The sequence below is a fragment of the Saccostrea echinata genome, unplaced genomic scaffold (assembly GCF_033153115.1).
Source record: "Saccostrea echinata isolate AGI-Se365-2 ecotype Australia unplaced genomic scaffold, CSIRO_AGI_Sech_v1 ptg000047l, whole genome shotgun sequence".
NCBI classification, from domain to species: domain Eukaryota; kingdom Metazoa; phylum Mollusca; class Bivalvia; order Ostreida; family Ostreidae; genus Saccostrea; species Saccostrea echinata.
In genome coordinates, this window is record NW_026889796.1 from 15,450,281 (window position 1) to 15,472,016 (window position 21,736).

Consider the following 21,736-nt stretch of genomic DNA (forward strand, 5'->3'; position numbering starts at 1 on the left):
CTTGAGCCTTCGGCTAAGGTGAGCTAAAAAGTAGCTAAAACCCTTCTACTATAAAATTGCAAACAAAATAAATATGTTCATGTATTATACCGGATGTTTTAGTATTAACTCTTGTTATCTTCATTATTCTCGAGGGTCATTCATAAAAAATGCAATGCAATTGACTGTGCATCAAAAAAACTAATTGCATTCAAAGTTCAATACGAAGACAACACAATTCATTGTTTTGAAACAATCCTTGGTCGCCTCTGTAAATGTTTTCCAAGCTTCCCCAGTTGCAGTAATTATCAGAAATATGTTCTTTGTTTTCTGTATTTGCTTGCACAAAAAAGAGAGTTGTCATCATTTATCGAGAGGTTCCATGTAACTGTTTCTTGCAGAAATGCAAAACGCGTTTAAACGAAATTAAATGCAGCAAAGTACACACATGGAGTTCATCTCAACGAAAAAGAACCAGACTATAAGGTGATTTAGCTCGATGCATATTTGATTTTCGAGACATGTTTCATATTGTAAATTTTGAATATTTACCGGGTGGTAGTAACAAAATTTACAACAATAATTTAAACGTTCACTCATATCTGTATTATCTAAAATTATAATATTTTCGGAATTTATTTCATTTAAATCTAATTCTAAAATGTCATTTGTAGTAAATAATTAAAGTAATAAATGTATTAAAATAAATATATTATGGGTAATAAATATATATACTTAAAAATTTTGAATTTACCAGGTGACAGTAAATACAAAATTTACAATATGACACTACCAATGCGACGATGTGTGGTATATTTTCTCGTACACAGCCAGAAATTCTAGAAGCATTTTATATATTCATTTATTTAGTTTGTTTGTTTGTTTGTTTATTTATTTATTTATTTATTTATTTATTTATTTATTTATTTATTTATTTATTTATTTATTTATTTATTTATTTATTCATTTATTTATTTATTTATTTATTTATTTATTTATTCACACGTATTTATTTATTTCATTTATTCACTTTTTCAATCTTATTTATTTTTATTTTTAATATTTATTCATTCAATCTCTCTTTCAATCATTTTAATTTATTTGATTGATTAAAATTTTAACGAATATTTCCTCGTACAACTGTCTCCAAATTATTGGAAGAGTACTCTCCCGTAGAATTCATACGTATCCCAACATGCATCAATATTAGGTATTTTTAGCAGTTAGAAACCAAGCACTTGAGCATGAAGTTGAAGCGATTTCTTCTACGATATTATCCCCCTGGTAAGTAAATAGTTCTAAAGATTTGAAAGATATTTCAAAAACTTTCCAAAAATATGGTATTATTAATTAAGTTTTTAAGGGATTTGCGACAGGAAACAGTTTCGAGTTTGGTCGCGATGAACGCCAAGATGATTCATCATGGCTGAAAAGCACATGCCTGGACATTGCTTGGTGTTCTGTTCACCTGTTTCGATAAATTGTGTTATTTTCGGCTTTTTTTATTTTGATATATGCCTGCTGCTACTTTGAAGGACTTTTTAAACTATTTTAGTAGATCTACTGTACTCGCTCTTCTCTGTATATAAACAGCTTTTCAGTAGGAGAAAAAGAAAACCTTTTGCACTGTATCAATCAATACATTTGATATATTACTTTCATAATTTTTCACAGTTCGTTACCTTATTTTCTTAACTTTCTTCCTTTATCATAATGAGATTTCTCTGGGCTGTCTTAATGATAAATAATCTATAGCTGACACATTCACTGAAAATCAGAGCAGTAACTGCATATGTTAGTTTAATAAATTCTACGATTGATTTTGTTCATGTAAATCTCATTGTGACATTCAGACAAAGCATCTAGAGATAATTCATTACATTCATTGTTGCATATTGTAGCATATACAAAATTCAAATTATAGATGTTCCGAATTCGCTACCATTTCTCAAACATTTGACATTAGATGTTCTGAATCTACTGTTGAGAAGCGGGAGCAGATTTGGAAAATCTAATTTTAATTAGATTGACACAAAATTGAAATGAGTAACAAGTTTAGCTAAAATCTTCATAGAAATTCAAATATCTTGTGTATTCATTGTATATAATGCAAATGAATTGCAACAAAATAATGTAAACCTTAAGTTAATAAGTAACAATATTTTAAGCTCTTAATTATTTCTTGTTCTTCATCATGATTGACTTTTAATTGAATCAATGTATTTCAGGGATCATATTGGAGTATGAACAGGGAGGCAACTTGAAAACCAAATCAATTGATCTGCTTGACCTGAAAGTAGAGTAAGTTTACACAAAACTCTTTGTACAAAAGTCCAATGAATAAAAACACAGCTGGTAAAAATATGTACTCTTCATATTTTACACGGTCATGCAATACTAGAGGGGCATTCTCTAATTCTCTAAGCCCTGTAATTATTGAGATGATAAGACTGTTGACAAGTAATCCTTAGGGAACTTAAACTTCTTTAACTGGTTCCAGGTTAGTCTAAAGCTCTTCACATCATTCTTGTCAAATCAGTACATCATTTTGATCACTCCACTTAATACAGATATAAATTTAATACATATTGAACCATCTCATCTATAAACATGTTCTTATAATAATTTACTACAAATGAACTTAAGCTTTTGTGTGCATGGTACATGCAGGGCTACATTTAATGATGTGCACAAATAGGAATAAATGCCCATATATTATTTTCATTTAATCTGTTTTGTATGTAATTCATGTCTAAGTATATTTTAGTAAAATTATGCTTTTAATTTTGGTTTGGATCTTTAATATGTGACAGAGTAGGTTAAGCTTTTACAGAGTATTGACAGAACTGCTTCTAAAGAACTGAAGTTGATGTAATTTATACTTTTACAGAACTACATGATGTTGATGTATTTTATACTTTTACAGAACTGAAGTTGATGTAATTTATACTTTTACAGAACTGCATGATGTTGATGTATTTTATACTTTTACAGAACTGATGTTGATGTATTTTATACTTTTACAGAACTGATGTTGATGTATTTTACACTTTTACAGAACTGATGTTGATGTATATTACTTTTACAGAACTGATGTTGATGTATATTATGCTTTTACAGAACTGATGTTGATGCTGTGGTTGATGAGATAGCCAGGAAGGAACCATTAATTACAGCATCTAAAACAGAACAAGTTAGGAAACTTGTACAAAGTATGTATACCTACTGACTCTCAAGAATTTGAATTAAGAAAGAGTACAAAAAAGGGTGCACAGCTGCAAACTTTTCATCAGAATTATCTACAGATGTACAGAATTTAGAAGAATGGTCACCATTTTTTGGACAGTTTTTAAGGGATAGTTTTTAACAATCTAAGATGTTTAATCCTTTGTGCACAGAATATGTCTTAACAATGTACCAGTATATTTTTTGTCAGTGAGAGGTATCCAAAGGGATAAATAGCAATTATAATTAATGATATATAATCACGATTCAATTAACATACGGTAATTTTGCTACCGTATTTATTATAACATTAAACGTCTAATACTTATTAGATGTTTTGACAAAATTAAAGTTAAAAAAAGAAAACTTAAGATATTTTCTTTGACAGTTAAGTTCAAAAGAAAGAGACATAAACTGAATCATTTAATTTAAGGAGTTAAGAGACAGTTTATTGTGCCATTTTACTTATGAAGACAAATATCATATTTTGAATTTGAACAAATACGTGATTTTTGTTTCTGAGATATTGAATCTATAATGCTAGTTTATGGTATTTTCAGTCCAGGAACATCGTAATATAAATTGAATTTTTTTGAATATTACAGGATTACAAGAGAAACTTGCCCAAAAGGATGACCATCACTTTTACTTATTCAAGGTGAGTTTTATACAAAGTAATGTTTTAGCAATTACATTTAAAAATACCTTTCAGTTTGAGCTATCTTACGGTGGATTCATCATTGTTAGTGGGGGACCAATGTTCGTGGATTTCGTGGTTCACCGTTACCAATGAATTTTGAACCCTGATTGTCAACCTAATGGTTAAGTGAATCTTCTGTATGAACAAGTTATGAACAAAATTATCCCATTGAACCAGTAAAAATTTTGATTCCTACAAACATTGACCCGTCGAATAAAAATGATTTCACAGCATTCATTTTTTAATCGTATTATTTGTATTTAATGATTTTCATATTTATTTCTATTCTGTAGGTGCTTAGAGCCCATATCTTACCACTCACAAATGTTGCATTTAACAAATCAGGGTCCAGGTATGCAAAATGTTATATAATAATATATATATATCCGTAATGACAAATTCTTATTTTTATAATTTTTTTTTTTTTTTTTTTGTAATTGCAAGTTAAATTTAAAAAAAGAAAATTTCAGTGTAAGTGAGGGAAATATAACTTCAGTAGCTTCAATATTACTTAAAAAAACAAAACAAAGGACAGCCAGGTAGTGTCATATTAGATTTATTATGTATACTTCTTTTTCTAGTTGAGGATAATTTATCAAGTAAAATTTGTGAAATATATCTAGTCAACACTCTCTTTCAGTTTTATCACTGGGAGTTATGACAGAACATGTAAGGTATGGGACACAGCTTCGGGGGAGGAGTTACATACCCTGGAAGGACACCGTAACGTAGTGTATGCTATTGCATTCAACAACCCATACGGGTAAGAGGACGGCCCAGGCTTTGTATTTCTGTTTTTATCTATTACTGTAGAATGAAAAAGAATTTCAACTTTCAAAGTAGAAAGTACAAAAAAATAAAAAAATAAAAATTTTCACTTAGTCTTGAGTCCGAGGGAGTACTTGACAGTTTTTTTTTTGTTAACTTTTAGTCCAGATATTTATTGGAAGTAATTATACTCAAATTATACTTTTATTTTTAGAGACAAGATTGCCACAGGTTCCTTTGACAAAACTTGTAAACTATGGAGCTCAGAAACTGGGAAGTGTTATCATACATTTAGAGGACATTCTGCAGAAATAGTAAGTAAATCTGATCAAGAAAACTATCAGATAATATTTAAAAATTGTTTATTAAAAAACCTTTATTTACAACAATTTCAAAGGTTAAGTAGACAGTAGAAATATTTAAAGTGAATACATCAGCTAAGCAGACAAACTCAGTTGATAATAGAATACACCACTTGATAACTGGATTTATTATACCTTTATTAAGAATAATCAAATTTGATTGGCTTGTTAGAAGGCTTTTAAACTCAATAATGACTCCAAAAAGTACCGTATACAGCAATAATGACCTAGGAATCATTGCATGTGGGGTATAATGACAAGTCAATAAAAATAATGACCGCTAAAAATGACCTGTTAAGATTGTACATTACAAAAAATGCCGTTATAAAAATATGTAGTATTTTTAGGATACGGAACACATTTGGCCTTTAGATGTGTCATAACATTTATTGTTTTCATTGAAACTTTCGTTACAATGTCAAATTCAACGAATGCAGACTCAGCTCTCTTGTACAGTAAAAGTCTGCACCAGATTGTCATTGTACTCGGGAATGTTATTTGTGAATTTATAAAAATGCATGTTACTGACAATCACAGAGTGTTTTAATAAATCGGTGGTGCAAAAACTTACAAGACTTGCAGGCAAAAAGTAAACTACTTCACTAGCGAATCCCAATCCCCATGGAACACTGATAATAACAGTTCATTGGTCTAATACACAATCGATTATTTTAGTAATTAAGCCTACAAAAATTGCATTAACTTATATTGGTATAATAAAACAATTGATTACCCCTTATGAGGTCAACATGGTGAAATAAGGACCCTCGACCTGGCCACTTGCTGACCTGACCTGACCTCAGCCGCTACGCGGCCTCCGTCAGGTCAGGTCACCTTGTGGGCCAGGTCGAGGGTCCTTATTTCACCATGTTGACCTCATAAGGGGTAATTAATTGTATAATATTTGATTTGTTAATTCTGTTTATTATGTCATTTATGTTATGTCTTTTAGTTGATTTAAACACAACTGTAATATTGTAGGTGTGTCTGAGTTTTAACCCCCAGAGTTCTGTAGTGGCCACTGGGAGTATGGACACCACAGCCAAACTATGGGATGTCCAGACTGGTCAAGAACTTGTCTCTCTTTCTGTAAGCATCATGTACCCTAAACTTACATTGTGATATATGTAGGACATTTGAGATGAATTGTTAAGTTTCAGATTATGGTAGATATAATTTTTCATTGTATTTTCAACTTATAGCCACAGGTCAGTAAAATTGTGTGACACAGTTGCGTTAATTCTAAATTTGTCACAATTATGAAAATATGGATATTCTATCTTATTTGTGCCCAAGTTTGTGTTTATTTCACCCATGTGAGTGTGTATTAACATGTCACAAGTACATGTACCACATTTTCAGTTGTTAACGGAACTAGCACAACAAATAGCTAAATAAAGAAGCCACAAATTACTGTCATTTATTTTTGATTTATTTACTACCTAAAACATTGAAAAAATCCCTTTAAACCACTTGTCACAAATCATGCATATACAGTGTATAACTAGACTCTTTTCTGTTTCAGGGTCATTCTGCTGAGATTATCTCCCTTTCTTTCAACTCTACTGGTACACAGCTAATAACAGGATCCTTTGATCATACAGTGTCTGTGTGGGACATCAACTCGGGAAAGTAAGTGATAGAGTTTATATAAAATATACAGGAGTAGTTAGTGTTCTCAAATAATGGTAGGTGAAAAAATCATGCCATAATGTAATATCCCTCTGAATAGATGTAAAGCACGGTTCTTCATCTGATGTTTCTTCAGTGGGGTCAAAACATTAACTACATCTTTCAAAAGTCTGAAAATAAATGCAATAGAATGTAAGGAAGTGATTTGGATTAACACAGGTTTTTTTTTTTGGTTATAGGCGGATACATTCGCTGATAGGACACAAAGCAGAGATCAGTAGTGCACAGTTTAACTGGGATTGTTCACTTATTGCCACAGGATCCATGGACAAAACCTGTAAAATCTGGGATCCACCCTCAGGTTAGTAAATCTCTAACCAAACCATATTATTCACCCCCCCCCCCCCCAATATTTTGTTAATAATGCCCTGTTCACATGGAGAGTTTAATTCGAATTAAACTTAAGTTACTGCGAACTAAATTTGACCCGCGTTCACACAGAGAATTGAAAGCGAATTAGTTTAATTCGAATTAGTTTACTGCGCATTAAATTACTTCGCATTAGCTCTGTGTGAACGCTAAGTGAAGCTAATTGGAATTAAATTTTGACGCATGAGTAAGGACAGAAATAAGCCACAGGTCACATGTCGATGGTCAAATATAGGTATTTGTGCTATTTTTGAGTGGAAAACAGAGGAAAATTATGTTCATCACTAAAATGTGTACAGACACTATGATATTATGTCAAAAGTATATCTCTTCAGCACAATATGACGTGATTTGTAAATGACGTCATAATAGCCTCACTGAATAGCCTTGTTGTAGAAATAAAATTATAATTCGCATTAGTTTACTTTGCATTGGCTGTCGTGTGAACGCAATTTAATTTGCATTAGTTTAATTCGCATCATTTCACTTCGCATTAATTTACTGCAAATTAAACTCTCCGTGTGAACAGGGCATAAGACTACATTTGGTTATGTCTATAATTGAAATATGATAACATTGTTTTTATGCATTTACAAAGGTGATGTCTTCAAGCTTTTGAAGTACGAAGAGATATCCTCATGGAAAACATTCATTATGTAAATCACATTTTTTTTTCTACACAGGCCGCTGTATAGGTACCCTGAGAGGCCATGACGATGAGGTGTTAGATGTGGCATTTGACTACACAGGTCAGATGTTACTGACTGCATCAGCTGATGGGACAGCCCGGTGCTACAATGCTGTCTCCCACAATCTCATCTCCAAGTTTGAGGGGCACGAAGGTGAAATTTCTAAGGTAAATAAGGGGAAATTGTGCATACTGTAGTTCAGACATATAAAATATTTCTTTATGTTTCAATTTGAAGTGTGAAATCTGTCTCATAGTGTTAGTCAGGGTAATATTTTATATGTATGAAATCAGGTAAAATATGTTTCAATCTCGTTTAAGCAATGTAGCTTATTTTAAACTAAATATTTAACAGCTGCTTTCTCTGTAAAATCTTCTTGGAGAATTTCAAAATTATAAGTAGAAAGGGCCTTGAATTTATTTTGATTTAAAAAATTTATTTCAAGGCAACATCTTAAATATTAGAAAATTCTTGCTTCACAAAGATAAGAAAAGATCAAACAGATTTTATACATTTTAAAAGACTCACTTCAAAATTTTTCCTAGGGGTATTTTGATTGCATTCTTTATTTCCTTATTACAGATAACCTTTAACCCACAAGGAACCTCAGTGTTGACGGCAAGTTCTGATAAGACAGCGCGACTGTGGGACCCAGAAACGGGGCGATGTAAACAGATCCTGGAGGGACATACAGATGAAATCTTTAGCTGTGCATTCAACTATGAGGGAAACACCATCATTACTGGTAAAGAAATACATTTATACTAACTGCTTTGTAATTTATTTATAATACTAATTTTCAAGAATGCTTCTAATCTGTTTTATTGTAAAGCTGATGGTAAGTAAAAAAAAAAAGTTATTATATGTTTTGAAGAATTGGTTTTGTTATGTTATAAAGTTTTGATGATTTAGAATTTTAATTTTGTGTCATTTACATGATTTCAGTTGTTATGTTTTACTTCTCTGATCCACATTAAAATTGCTATTGTACTACATGTAGTTGAATTGCCTTTACGTACAAAATATAAATTACTGAGCTTCGATCTTGTTTTCTAGGTAGTAAAGATAACACTTGCAGAATATGGAGATGAGAGTGGTCCATAGTGTCTCATTATTAAACAGTATTATGGTGCCAGAGCTTGATGCCTCATTTTGTCTGTGTCATTGTATGCCCTTGGTGGACTTAGAAGCATTTTAAAAATATCAACATGTTAATTTTGCACAGAGGAAACTCCAAGAGTTTGTGTCATGGAAGCCATCATCTGGAATTTAGATATTTGCAAAAAAAAAAAAAATGTTATTCTGGTGAAGATTTAGGGGATGTTATTTGAAAGAACTTATTTCTTTGCATCTTTCATACTCTAATTTGTGAAGTGTCCAAGTCTTGAAATCCTTTTTTTGTGGTAGAAAAAAAATTGTGGTTCCCAGAACCAATAATTTACACCTGTACGTAATTATTAACGACTGTTTTTGTCTATTTTACTGAAATCCATTCCTTCCAGCTTTATTTACTGATATATATATATAATTTATTATATATTTCTTTTTTATAGTTTTCTTTATGATTTTTTTCCCCAATTTTACATTTGAATTGCCGTCCAGTAATTATTTATGATTGATGGTAATGGATACCATTTGTAACATTTAAACAAAAATATATGATTGTTGAATTTAAAGACATATTCACGACAGAGGTTATTTTGTGACTTTATACATAAGATTTTACATTTATTTTCAATTCTATATACTTGATACATTGATTTTTAATGCACATTCCAGTATGTACCGATGTAATGTTTATAATGTTGTGTTTTGAACCAAAAATATATAGTTCCATGTAAATTTTTTAAGTCCATCTGCAGACTTCAATTCTTATAATATTTAAATGTTAATAATTATAGTTTATATATGCATGAATAGAATTGTAAATGATATTTCTGATTTTAAAATATTTTCAGTTTTGTTACTCCCAGACTTGGAAAACACTATACTTGACAAAGGAAGTGGCATTCTTAATGACAAATATGTCTGTCGAATAGATATTAGCTTTGAATAACTAATGTAATTTTAGTTTTCGTGATAATGAATTAGAACCTGTTACTTTGTAATATTGCACATATATTGTCACAGAAAAGTTCAAGGTCACAGGAAGTACTGACAGGATCTCGGTTATTGTTTTGATCATTAATATTATTATTCATAATTGTTTCATTTTTGTATCATTTACATGCAAACCATTAGCAGAATGTCAGCATTATTGATAGGTTAAGAAATTTTATCTTCTTTAGATCTCTAGCAATTTTTAATGTGTACAAAATTTAGAAGCTTACTTGTTTAATTGTGGAACTACAGTTTGATTAATTATGTATGAAGTTTACTGAATTTCTATCTTCACAAAATACACTTTATTTTGCCGTTTTGAATTGCACAGGAATTTATTGTCACATTAATTCTGTCACAAGACATTTCAGAGTGAAATTTGATTGTCCGAGTCTTACATGACAATTTAAAACATTTGTGCATAATGAAGGTTGAAAATTCTTTGTTGTTGGGCTTTTTTTTATGCTTGTGTGTACTTAATTTATTATTATTATGTTGCATTTTTAATAGAAGAGTGTGGTAAAGAAACAGTAGAAAGACCATGGTTCAGAAATGGGGTTTTACAAAACTTTGAATGCTAATAGACTATTGCAAATACACCTATTTATTTCTCTGCTCCATATAAAAATAACACATCAAAAGAAATTTTTAATATATTTATTAATATTTCTCAGTGTATGCACATTCAAAGGTAATGTAAAAAGCAATTAGCAGTCTTTGTTATATTAATATTTAGCACTCTTTTGCTTAAAAAAAGGCTCAAATTACAATTAAAAGAGATGAGTACATTTACAGTAATGGATATTTGTTCGATTGAACATCTAAAGTTGTTAGAAAGTGTTGTCATTTGCATGAAAGATATTTAAGTGTGTAGTAATTATAAGTGCAGATGGTTTTGTTGAAGAGTTTGTCAGTTTGCCCTTGTTTTGCATATGCATGCTGGTTCTTTTGTATTTGCCAGTGCATTTTTTTTGGTTAATACCATAGAAATGCAATAAAAGAAGTACAAAATATCTGAAGAGTTGAAATCTTATTATATGTCCAGGCATTTTTGAATAATTATGAAACAGTACTTGAAGTTTATGTTCTGATGTATGAATTCTGTTTATCAGCATTTTTTATTATTATTATTATTGACGTTAATTGAGAATAGAAACACTGCACCACTCTGAGGCAAACTGAAAAATGTCTTTTGCTACAGTAACAATGTATAAAATCAAACCGCCTTTGAAATTGTCCCTGCAAAAAAAAATTATGATGCAAAACATGTCTATATTTACATCCACTTAATATTATTTCCTTTATTTCTTATAAAAACCATTGCCGTTAATCAGTCCATAAACAACACTAAGCAAGCCAACTGCATAGATTTCTTAAGCAACGGCTGTTCCATCAATTATGCATACAATGATATACACATCTATAATACAATATTTAACATATTTAATTTACTTTGAATGTTTTTTTAAAAAAAGATATAAATATAAACAATAAAATATATTTCTTTGTTTGTTAGTACGGGAATTAACGTCGCAGCTACTGCAGAAAAAAATTCACATAACCTGTTTACGCGGGTTATGTATTTTTTCTGCAACAGCTGCGACATTAATTCCCGTACTAACAACCAAAGAAAGCATTTTATTGTTTAAATTACAGAACATCATTTATGTTCCACATAGTCATAGTTATCAGTAAAGTTTGTGAATGTCACCTAGGAGCGAAATCAAAAGTTCCATGTCCGTCAAAAAAGTACCGTAAATTCACAAACTTAAAGGTTTCATAAGACTCGCTGTTCCCTCTGAAAACTAAATGTGATGAATGTTGATTGATATTGATAAACAAATACTAGCTTTAGTATATAAACGTATATTTCCTTTGTTTATTATAAAAAAAAAAGACTCATTTCAAATACCAATATCATAAAGTCTCATGCACAATGTGCACTTTTTGTTTAACGATGTCAGACAAGAAAAACTTGGGGCTCTTGCCCCCCCCCCCCCCCCCTTTGCGCTCACAGATACTTGACTTTCTTTATAATTTAAGAAAAAAATCTTTACTATAATACAATGTTGTAAACTTTGCCAAATTTTAAAACTCTGTATTGTTAGACTCAGAGGTTAAAGAAATGCAGCTAAATCATTTGAAAGATGGAACAGAAAAACCAAGAGCAATGTCCCTTTTTCAAAGATTTAATTGGAATAAAACTTGTAGAAAGAAGAGATGGAGCGTGGGGGAGAGGTACTTGCTGTTTAAAAAAAATGAGGGATTTCAAAAACCTATTTTTTTTCCTAAATCTAAATTTGGTAATTCAAACTACATGATTGACGGAAAAGTTCAAAGCAAAATCATTTTTTTTTTTTGGTTTCAGAATAGCATAAATTTTAGATGTACACATTTGAGAAGGGACACAGCCTCTTATGTTCCTACAGATTTCATCATTGCACTATACTGTATTTACCCTACCTTAAAGTAATAGCTTGAAGTCATGCAAATAATGCATTTTAATAATTTAACCAAAAAAAAAAATCTTTAAAACATATACAAATCATTTCTATATTACATGTAGTTGTAAAGATTAAATTTATGAATCCGCCTAATTGTTTTCTGGTCATTAAAGATTCGGCGTAGATATTCTGTGATGTTTGAAAGTAATAAAGGTATCATTTAAAATTCATGGATTTTATTACCTACCAGAAAACTTGAAACTTTTCCAATTCCATTGTAATTTCACGCTGAATGGGTTCTACCACCATCCGCATTTTAATCAATAGTGCACATTGCTGATGTGTGACATCTATCCACGACTGAACCCAAACAAAACATTTGTTACAATTATGTGATTTCGGAAAGAAACGTCATTTAATTCAGTGATGGAGATTTCGGCTTTTCTTTTGTTGACACTGGTATTCGTCTTGACTGAAGGTATAATATAGTTTTTACTTTTTGTAAGTATGATGATGAATTTCTTTTTTTTTTTAATTTATAATTACTCAATATTTTCTGTTTCCAGAATTCAATATTTAAATGACAGTCCTACCTGGCCATGTTTTTTGCATTGAGTTTAGAGCGAAAATAAGTCACATGATACGTCCTAAAGATAAATGCAAAGATGTAACCCCCCCCCCCCTTTTTCAGCTTGACTTCAATTTTTATTTATTTTTAACTCGTTAAATTACAGTATGGTGAAACTGTGATGTTATCGAAATACAGCTGAGGATCCGTCTGCGAAAGATAATTTAATTATACCGTACGAAAGAAATTCAATTTTTTTCTACGTGAAAACAAATTTATTTACAATGCATATGATTAATATGATTTTCATCGTATATAGTAAAAAGAATTCTTTCTATTCTAATCATGATCAATGAGAATATCGCAGATTCGTTCCCGGTTAGGGCTACTGGACTGAATAGAAAAAAAAAATCGAAGGGACGTTAAACAATCAAACAAACCAATTAGTCTAAGTCTTTGGTATTAGATACTCAGAATAAATAATTACTAGAGTAGTTCTCAGTATCAAATACTCAGGATAACTACTAAATTGTCAATATCAGGTACTTATTATTATCAGATACGCAGAATAACTTTAAAATTAATTTTAAGTATCAGATATTCAGGATCAATTATTCTTTAGTATTAGAAACTCAGAATAACTCATTAGTCTTCAGTATCAGATATGCGGAATAAATAATTACTATTAGTCTTCGGTATCGTATACTCATGTAATCGGAGAGAAGAAAAATCCGACGAACCAGACCGGGATTCGGACCCGGGCCCCCTGAATCTCCAGTCTGCTGCTTTACCAATTGAGCTATCTGGCCACCGGTGATCAGACCCGTCTGACCGCAACATTCCTCCCTCTTTAAATGTCTTCGGCCCCAAACACACCAACTCAGGTTCTTTCACCAGTGTAACATCCTGGTCGCGGCACCAAATGTAACCGGAGAGGAGAAAAATGCGACGGACACCGGGATTCGAACCCGAACCCCCCCCCCCCCCCCCCCCCCCCCCTCGAATCTCCGGTCAGGTGCTCTACCAACTAATCTACCCAGCCCGATATCCACGCCCAAACCATTACACTCAAAATAACTAACGCGTCTTAGACTGATCAGATACTCAGGATAATAAGAAAGTTCTCAGTATTAGATACTCAGAATAACTTATTATTGTTCTGTATCAGATACATAGTGTAAATTATTAGTTTTCAATATCATATTCTCACTACAGGACCAATTAGTTTTCGGTATTAGATACTCAGAATAATTCATTAGTCTGCGGTATTAAATACTCAGGAAAACTAATATAGGCCAAGTGAATTAGTCCTAGGTACCTGACCCCACCTCTGGAATCTCAGGGGTTCGTGTTTTATGTGCTGTTCACAGATTTGTATTGCTTGTAGATTTTTTGAGATCTATCGCTGTTCGTTAATTATCTTCATTTTTCATTACAAAAAGGTATAAGTGTAATCAGAACATCATTCATATTTTTGTACGTCTACTTATTTTAGTTGTAAACCTCGCTAAAGGATACGAGTGCCCTAGAATCACCTACAGAAGGGACAGCTTTGGATTTATTTACAAATTACGAACTTACGTTCATTGTGAACATGGCTGCTGTGGACAAAGGGGAGACTACTGCTGTACAGCTCCAATCACCACAACAGAAAAACCTATCTACAATGACAAGTAAGAGCGTAATTGTTACAAGTCTTTATTCATTAATGTCTGTAGCTCAAGCGCTAAATTTCAAAGGCCAAACTTCAAGGTCATGAGGTAAAAAAAATCATAGGACATTCGATCACAGGTAATGCAAAAGTGACCCCACTTTCAGAGGTCCGTGTTGACTCTGCTCATAATTTTTTTTTTGTTTAAATGGACTTTTGGGAATTATCACTGTTCGTTATATTCACAATTCACAAGTGAAATATCTTTTCTCAGTCAGAAGTTATTAGCAAATTTGAATATTTTTAAAAGTAGGTCAAACTTCAAGGTAATGAGGTCTACAGTCATAGTATATTCGGAAAGGACTTGTCAGAGGAAATGCACACGTCGTGTGAAATATGAAAGCCCTATCTTCCCTTACTTTAAAATTTATTACCAAAGTTATTTTTTTTTTAAAAGAAGGTCAAACATTAAGGTCAAGGTCATGCGGTCAATAATCATAGTATATTCGGAAAGGCCTTGTTACATGTACAAGAAATGTACATGTGAAATATGAAGGCCATATATCATCTCATTCAAAAGTTGTCACCAAGGTTAAAGTTTTTGGTGTCAGACAGGCATATGAACGGACAAATAGAATTTAACGTCCTCGCGCTTTTACAAAAGTGGGGGACAAAAATTAAGGAAATTTTAATCAAGTACATGTATATATATATATATATATATATATACAAATGAAGCATGGAAGCTGAGCAGAAAGCCGTTTCTATAGATTTCTATTCAATGTTCAGGAAAACGAAACAAATGCATTATTTTTACAGTCAGCTGATTTTGATACAATATTTGCATGTAATTTGATCTAAAGGTACATTGAATATAAACAATTGTTCTTTTAAATTGAACAAAAGAGAGCGATAATTAATTGTCAAACCCCAGCGGGCCACTTTTAAATAATCGATATCCTACTGACAATCGCAAAAATGGTTGGAAATGGCGATTTGCCTTGAAGCTGTCTTACCTTAACTCCCTCTGTTTCCTTCCTGCTTGACAGGTTTTCTTAAACGCCCCCCCCCCCCGTTCATATGGACCATTTCATGTTTGTAAATATTCATTTACAGATAAACTATGCACAGTCCTCACTGACGACGACGGTACCTTCCGAGAAAATGTACACTGCTCCTCCTAGACTTTTGTCATTCTAGAAGTTGTATTGTTTCTTGTAGTACATTGAATTTACGTCCAAAATGGTCATAACTGAAATTTCATAGAAAGCCGCGAAAGAAAAACAAAATCAGATCGATGGCAATTACTAATCATTAAAAAATGGTCGGAAAACACCTCATTATCTGAAAGAGCATTAAATATCAGTCAAATACCTCATAATTATATCCAGCAAAAACTTCTGGAAAACAAATATGTCGCCTGGGGAGGGGTGAAGAAAATAATAAAACAGGCCTAGATTTCACTATTAGTGAATTAAATTAAAAACTAACAGAAACTTGGTAGGTATTCAATTATTCCGTAAGGCGTTAATAAAAAGCAATAATGATTTTTTCTCTCCCTCTTTTCCCCATATAATATTTGTTTTAGCTTTGGGAAGTCTGTGTCTATTTTCCACATTTGAGGACCAAATTACTGTTTGTGGCTTATGGCGGAAGTTGGTGAGTGGCCATTAGATAAAATGTCGAGCGCATGACAAGTATATGGGAAAAATCTTTTTAGCGCCCCTTTTTCATGGATATTTATTAGTTGTTACGTGTGTTTCTAGGAAACGTAAAATATAGAAATGTTGCTATGGCAGGAACACCACCAAAACCAATGCACTGTGGATAATTAGTGTTTAGAGAGTGGGAAATCAAAGAGTTTCTCATGACGTTATCATGATTTTATCTTCATCAAAAAAGTTAAAAATTAACTTGAATTGGATAGAACTTGAGCAAAACTTTATAGTGAAATATCACTGATACAGTGTGGCTAAATTGATCTACTCATTTAAAAGCTCTAGTTTGTAAAAAAAAAATGTGCATGTACCATTCTTTATTTCTAAATTAAGACCATGCAAAGCTTTACGTAGAAGCCATTCTAGAAAATTACCGAAAATGTAGAGCATTGCCGTGACATTGTTAACCCAGATTGAAGAAAGAAGAAAATGCCACGCTTTTATTATTGATAAGATTATCAGGAAATTTATAATTAAAAGTCGTCCATATACTGGATAATAGTTATAATCAAAAGTACTTAATTAACACAAACAGATTGAACTTTGGCATCTCGAGCGCCATTTAAATCGCACAATAAAAATATGTCGAAGTGAGTCCATGATCCCAACTAAATTTTGAGTTCGAATTTGAACACCCTGGTATCTCCATGTTTATTTAGAATTATATTTTGCCTTTGAGTTCGAAACACCGACTCGGAGATTAAACTGTGTTAGTTTACTTCTTATAGCAAGTATCATTATTTTTTTTTTTGTTTTTTCCCCCAATTTTGAAATCATGTATGTATCAATTTTCGCACATGTATAACTATTATGCCTCAGTGAATTGTTAAGAGTTTAAATAAGATCAGAGACATTTTCAAACTACCAGTGATCTCTCTTGACTATTTTGAAATCATGTATGTATCAATTTTTGCACATATAGAACTATTTCCTCATCCTAATACTCCTACATTGTCTTCCTCATCTTTGGACTTCTAAAATTGTTTTTTTCTTCATTCTAAGAGCTCTATATTGTTTCCCTCATCTAAAGACATTTGAAGTGTTTGTCTCATTTCAATACTCCTACATTGTTTCCTCATGCTCCTACATGCTTTACGCCCTGTTTACACATTTGTCTTGTTTGTAGGTTTATTGACATCGATCACTGATCGTTATCTTCACATTTTTCATTGTCTCTAAGGTCCCTATATTGTTTGTCTCATCCTAAGACTCCTACATTGTTGGTCCCTATATTGTTTGTCTCATCCTAAGACTCCTACATTGTTGGTCCCTATATTGTTTGTCTCATCCTAAGACTCCTACATTGTTGGTCCCTATATTGTTTGTCTCATCCTAAGACTCCTACATTGTTGGTCCCTATATTGTTTGTCTCATCCTAAGACTCCTACATTGTTGGTCTCTATATTGTTTGTCTCATCCTAAGACTCCTACATTGTTGGTCCCTATATTATTTGTCTCATCCTAAGACTCCTACATTGTTGGTCCCTATATTGTTTGTCTCATCCTAAGACTCCTACATTGTTGGTCTCTATATTGTTTGTCTCATCCTAAGACTCCTGCATTGTTTGTCTCTATATTGTTTGTCTCATCCTAAGACTCCTACATTGTTGGTCCCTATATTGTTTGTCTCATCCTAAGACTCCTACATTGTTGGTCCCTATATTGTTTTCCTATTCCTAAGACTCCTAATTTTTTTTCTCATTTTAATACTTCTACACTGTTTTCTTCTTCAGCACCAGTTTGTACCTTGGAGTCGTGTCTGGTACTGTTCTAGCGATCGTGTTTATTATCTCCGTTACTTGCTGCTGTATCAGCAAATACAACAAGAAAAATGTGACTGTTGGCGTCGACCCTCGCCGGTCAGATGGATCTCGAGCAGGAGTTTTGACAGGTAGAAAGCCAACATTTTATAGCCCAGGTCATCTTAAAAAAAATGTTTGTTTGCCCTCTCCCGACCGGCTGACTAAAAACGACTCAAAACTTTTTTTAATCTCCTGGAAGCAATGATTTTTTTTTATTCATTCTGAAGTTTTATCATCCCATTAATAACTACATGTATTCTAACTTCCTATTCGCAAGTATTTTTGAATAATTTAATTCTGGTTGTAACGCGTCATTTGATTGAATAAAAAATTAGTTTATATCGTATAACCTACGTTGCCTACATCACAATGACTTACGTCAAAAACGTATTAATCCGCTTGACCTTACTTTTAAAATATGATCAACTTGAAGAAATTTTTGAGGAGAAATTGACTTAATTTCAACACTTCATGATGGAAAATTAAATTATGAGGAATAAATTTAATAGCTACCCAAGTTATACTGGTATAACCTGAGTTGGAACAGTTTACGCTTTTTAATAAACCGCTTCGCGGTTTATAAAGCGTAAGCTGCCCCAACCCTAATTATACACTATAACCTGGGTAGCTATTAAATTCATTCCTTAAATAATAAAAAAAATTTCCCCCTACCTACCTACCTACCCATTTTTTTAAAATCCTGAGTCGGGAGAGGACAAGAAAACATTTTTTCTTAAAGATGACCTCAGTGGTAACGTTGCTTTCGAGTACGTTGCGTGATTGTTACGAAAACAGGCATACAGATCTTTTAACTTGTACTTAATATACCGTATAACAGACAATTTCTGCTATGTTTTGAATATAATTTTATCTTGTTTTTTAAATTTTTCATTTATTTTTTATTTACTTTATTTTGTTGAAATTTTAGACTAAACCATTTAAATTCCGGGAAAAAAACTTTTGCAGAAATATAACCATTAGATGGTATTTCAAAATCCATATTCATTGTATATACTGAGTTATTCCGTGGTTTTAGTTCAGGATCTTGAAGACAGAGTTATGTCCCCTCCACCTGCATATGAACATACCGTCTCCACAGCTGCCCCGCGTTCAGCACCACGTGACCCTTCCGTCAGATATACCAGGACCAGTGGAAAGTTGTTCACATCCACATAAAAAAAACTACACTTTTTTGGACAGATTTTGATCTAGCTTATTTGAGAGATGGGTATACGAGATAACTGCATATTAGATTTGCTTCAACGTTTAATCTTTTTATCATTTATTTAAAAGCTTATTTTCATTTTAATTACGGTGTATTGAAGTGCATGCTCATAAATTTATGCAGGGTAATTTAAATTTAATCGTTCTAGTATCTTACACGTAGTAACATGTACAGGTAAATTTAAAGTTGACTCTATTATTCAAAATTTGTTCACCAAAGCAGTTGGTTTTCTTTTTATTTGTATGTACTTAAGATTCCATGTACTTAATTATTTACATGCATGCATTTGCAGGTTAGGACATGCATGCATGTAAAGTGCAAGGTTTTAAATGCAATGAATATAATTATACATGTAAAGTGCATGTATTTTTGGAATTTTTTTTTTAGGTCTGTTTTAAATATGTTTTGCCTTAACACATCTATTTTTGAAAATATCTTGCCTACTTAAACATCTTAGCTTATCCACACTACTCAGTGTCAAGTGCTTTATTTTGTGTATATGCTTCTTTTTCCTGATCTATATTATGTTTCTTTTCTATGTTAATATTAGGCCTCCTGTATGACAAATGAACTTAATGTCATGTTTTGTTAAGGTTACAACTAGAGCAAGGCGATATTGTTATCATGTTACTTATGTAGTGTGTCAAAAACATGAATTTGATAATCTGAATAAAATTTTATATCTTTGTGTATTGTTGACTTACCAATAATAAAAAATAACTGAAAAATAATTTAAGTTGTCCATATTTGTCCATTGCTTCTATATGTTGTAAGATGTCATCAAGATGCAGTGCCATTTTTTTAAAATAAAAATTCCAAAATAATGGTTGGCGGCGTGTATTTTTGTAAATATACATGTAAGTAACGTTTGTCTTTTTTGCCAAACCTAATTTAACTATACATTTCAGACTTCTAACTAAAAAAAATTAAAAAAAAATACAAACAAACAAACCAAGACTTTCCCTTTGGTGCTGTTCTATTTGTTGACAGCTTTTAAATGCCATGGTCTTAGGACGAAAAGAGCAATTAACGAAGAACATTAATAATTGGCTTTCCATTAGCTAGCGAGGCAGCGCTGAGAGTCTCCGAGGAAATTTGCCCGACTCAATATTCTCTCTTACATTAATTTACCAGGAGTATATATCTTCCTGGTTTAAAAATGGCACTTCGTGATTTTGTCGTCCTTATTCTGAAATATACCGTGTTTTGTTTTTGAAACGATACTATGTTCGGACCCACAATTGACAAATATTTTAGTATCTATCATAGATACTGAAAAATCTTCAACACTAAATGACGTACATTAAAGAACTCTATATAAGACGTAAACATAAGTAGTAACTGCTCCTTCGCCAAATGACAGGCATTGGGAGTGAAAGGCACAGGTCCCATGTCATGGTAGGCGATAAAGAGCCCTCAAGGGTCTAAATTTGAAGCCCTTCACCGGCATACGGCGACGACTCTTTATGAGTGAAATATTCTCAAACGGGATGTTAAACAACATACAATCAATCAATTAATCTTGACTACTGGACATCAAACAGTCAAATTGTTGACATAATAATAAGCCTCTTCCAAGATTGCGAAATTCATAGATCAAAAATATGAATATGCATATTTTTTTCAAAAATCTTCTCTCCCCCTTTATTTTTAGCAGACAAACTACATGCATAGATATGATGGGCAAGAGTGCCTCTCCCATGCAAACCTGTGATATTTATGGCCCCTGGCCCAAGGGCTCTGTTGTCAGGGCAGGACTCTAGTTGTCATTTAGTGAAATGCATTATTTTTCTCTGCTGGGTATTTAGCATACAAACTAAGTGAACCGTTATGAATAGCAAGAATGCTTTCTCCAAAATTGTGAAATTCATGGCCCTTGGGTCAGGGGTTCTGAAGTTAGGGCGGGGCTCTTTTATGATCATTTAGTGAAAATGCATTGATTTTTTGAAATCTTTTTCATTGCTCTTGAGTATTTAGCAGAGAAATATATTGCATGACATTGATGAAAAAGAGTGCCTCTTCCAAAATTGTGAAATTCTTGGACCCTTAGACAGGGTTCTAGAGTTAGGGCGGGCTCTATTATGATCATGTATGGTAATGTTTACTCTTCTTTAAGAGAAATTAGTCCACTTTATAATTCACTTAAAATAATTAATAAATGTAGATATTGCACGTGACTGAGAGGTAAATTGAATAAAAGAATTATACAATATATTTTAAAAAGTACTTTCTTTTATTTTTTTTAACAGTCAGATAGATTTGTAAATAAAGATGAATAAAAATGAGACAAAAATACCTTATATACATGTACATGTACATTAAATATTAATCAAGAGCCCAAGAAAGACCATTATTGTGTGAGGATTGTGCTGGGTGTATTCTGTGAATTTTGTGTGTCATGTGTAAGCACTAATGCCTCATGTTTGGTGGTAGTGATATAGCGT

At 32.1% G+C, this 21,736-nt stretch overlaps 2 protein-coding genes across 2 annotated transcripts; both read left to right on the top strand.

Moving 5' to 3' along the window:
• Positions 1 to 1,166: 1,166 nt before the first annotated feature.
• LOC133202434 (dynein assembly factor with WD repeat domains 1-like) lies at positions 1,167 to 10,897 on the top strand. The gene is made up of 13 exons (XM_061338251.1): positions 1,167 to 1,263; positions 2,208 to 2,280; positions 3,100 to 3,191; positions 3,810 to 3,862; positions 4,198 to 4,256; positions 4,545 to 4,667; positions 4,887 to 4,986; positions 6,016 to 6,123; positions 6,560 to 6,666; positions 6,906 to 7,027; positions 7,779 to 7,951; positions 8,367 to 8,529; positions 8,841 to 10,897. Exons 1-13 carry the CDS (start codon positions 1,224 to 1,226, stop codon positions 8,873 to 8,875), a joined length of 1,248 nt encoding a protein of 415 aa, XP_061194235.1. The 5' UTR covers positions 1,167 to 1,223; the 3' UTR covers positions 8,876 to 10,897.
• A 1,762-nt stretch (positions 10,898 to 12,659) lies between these two features.
• On the top strand, positions 12,660 to 19,980 carry LOC133202435 (uncharacterized). The gene is made up of 4 exons (XM_061338252.1): positions 12,660 to 12,806; positions 14,392 to 14,569; positions 17,999 to 18,156; positions 19,104 to 19,980. Exons 1-4 carry the CDS (start codon positions 12,755 to 12,757, stop codon positions 19,241 to 19,243), a joined length of 528 nt encoding a protein of 175 aa, XP_061194236.1. The 5' UTR covers positions 12,660 to 12,754; the 3' UTR covers positions 19,244 to 19,980.
• The last annotated feature ends 1,756 nt before the right edge of the window (positions 19,981 to 21,736 follow it).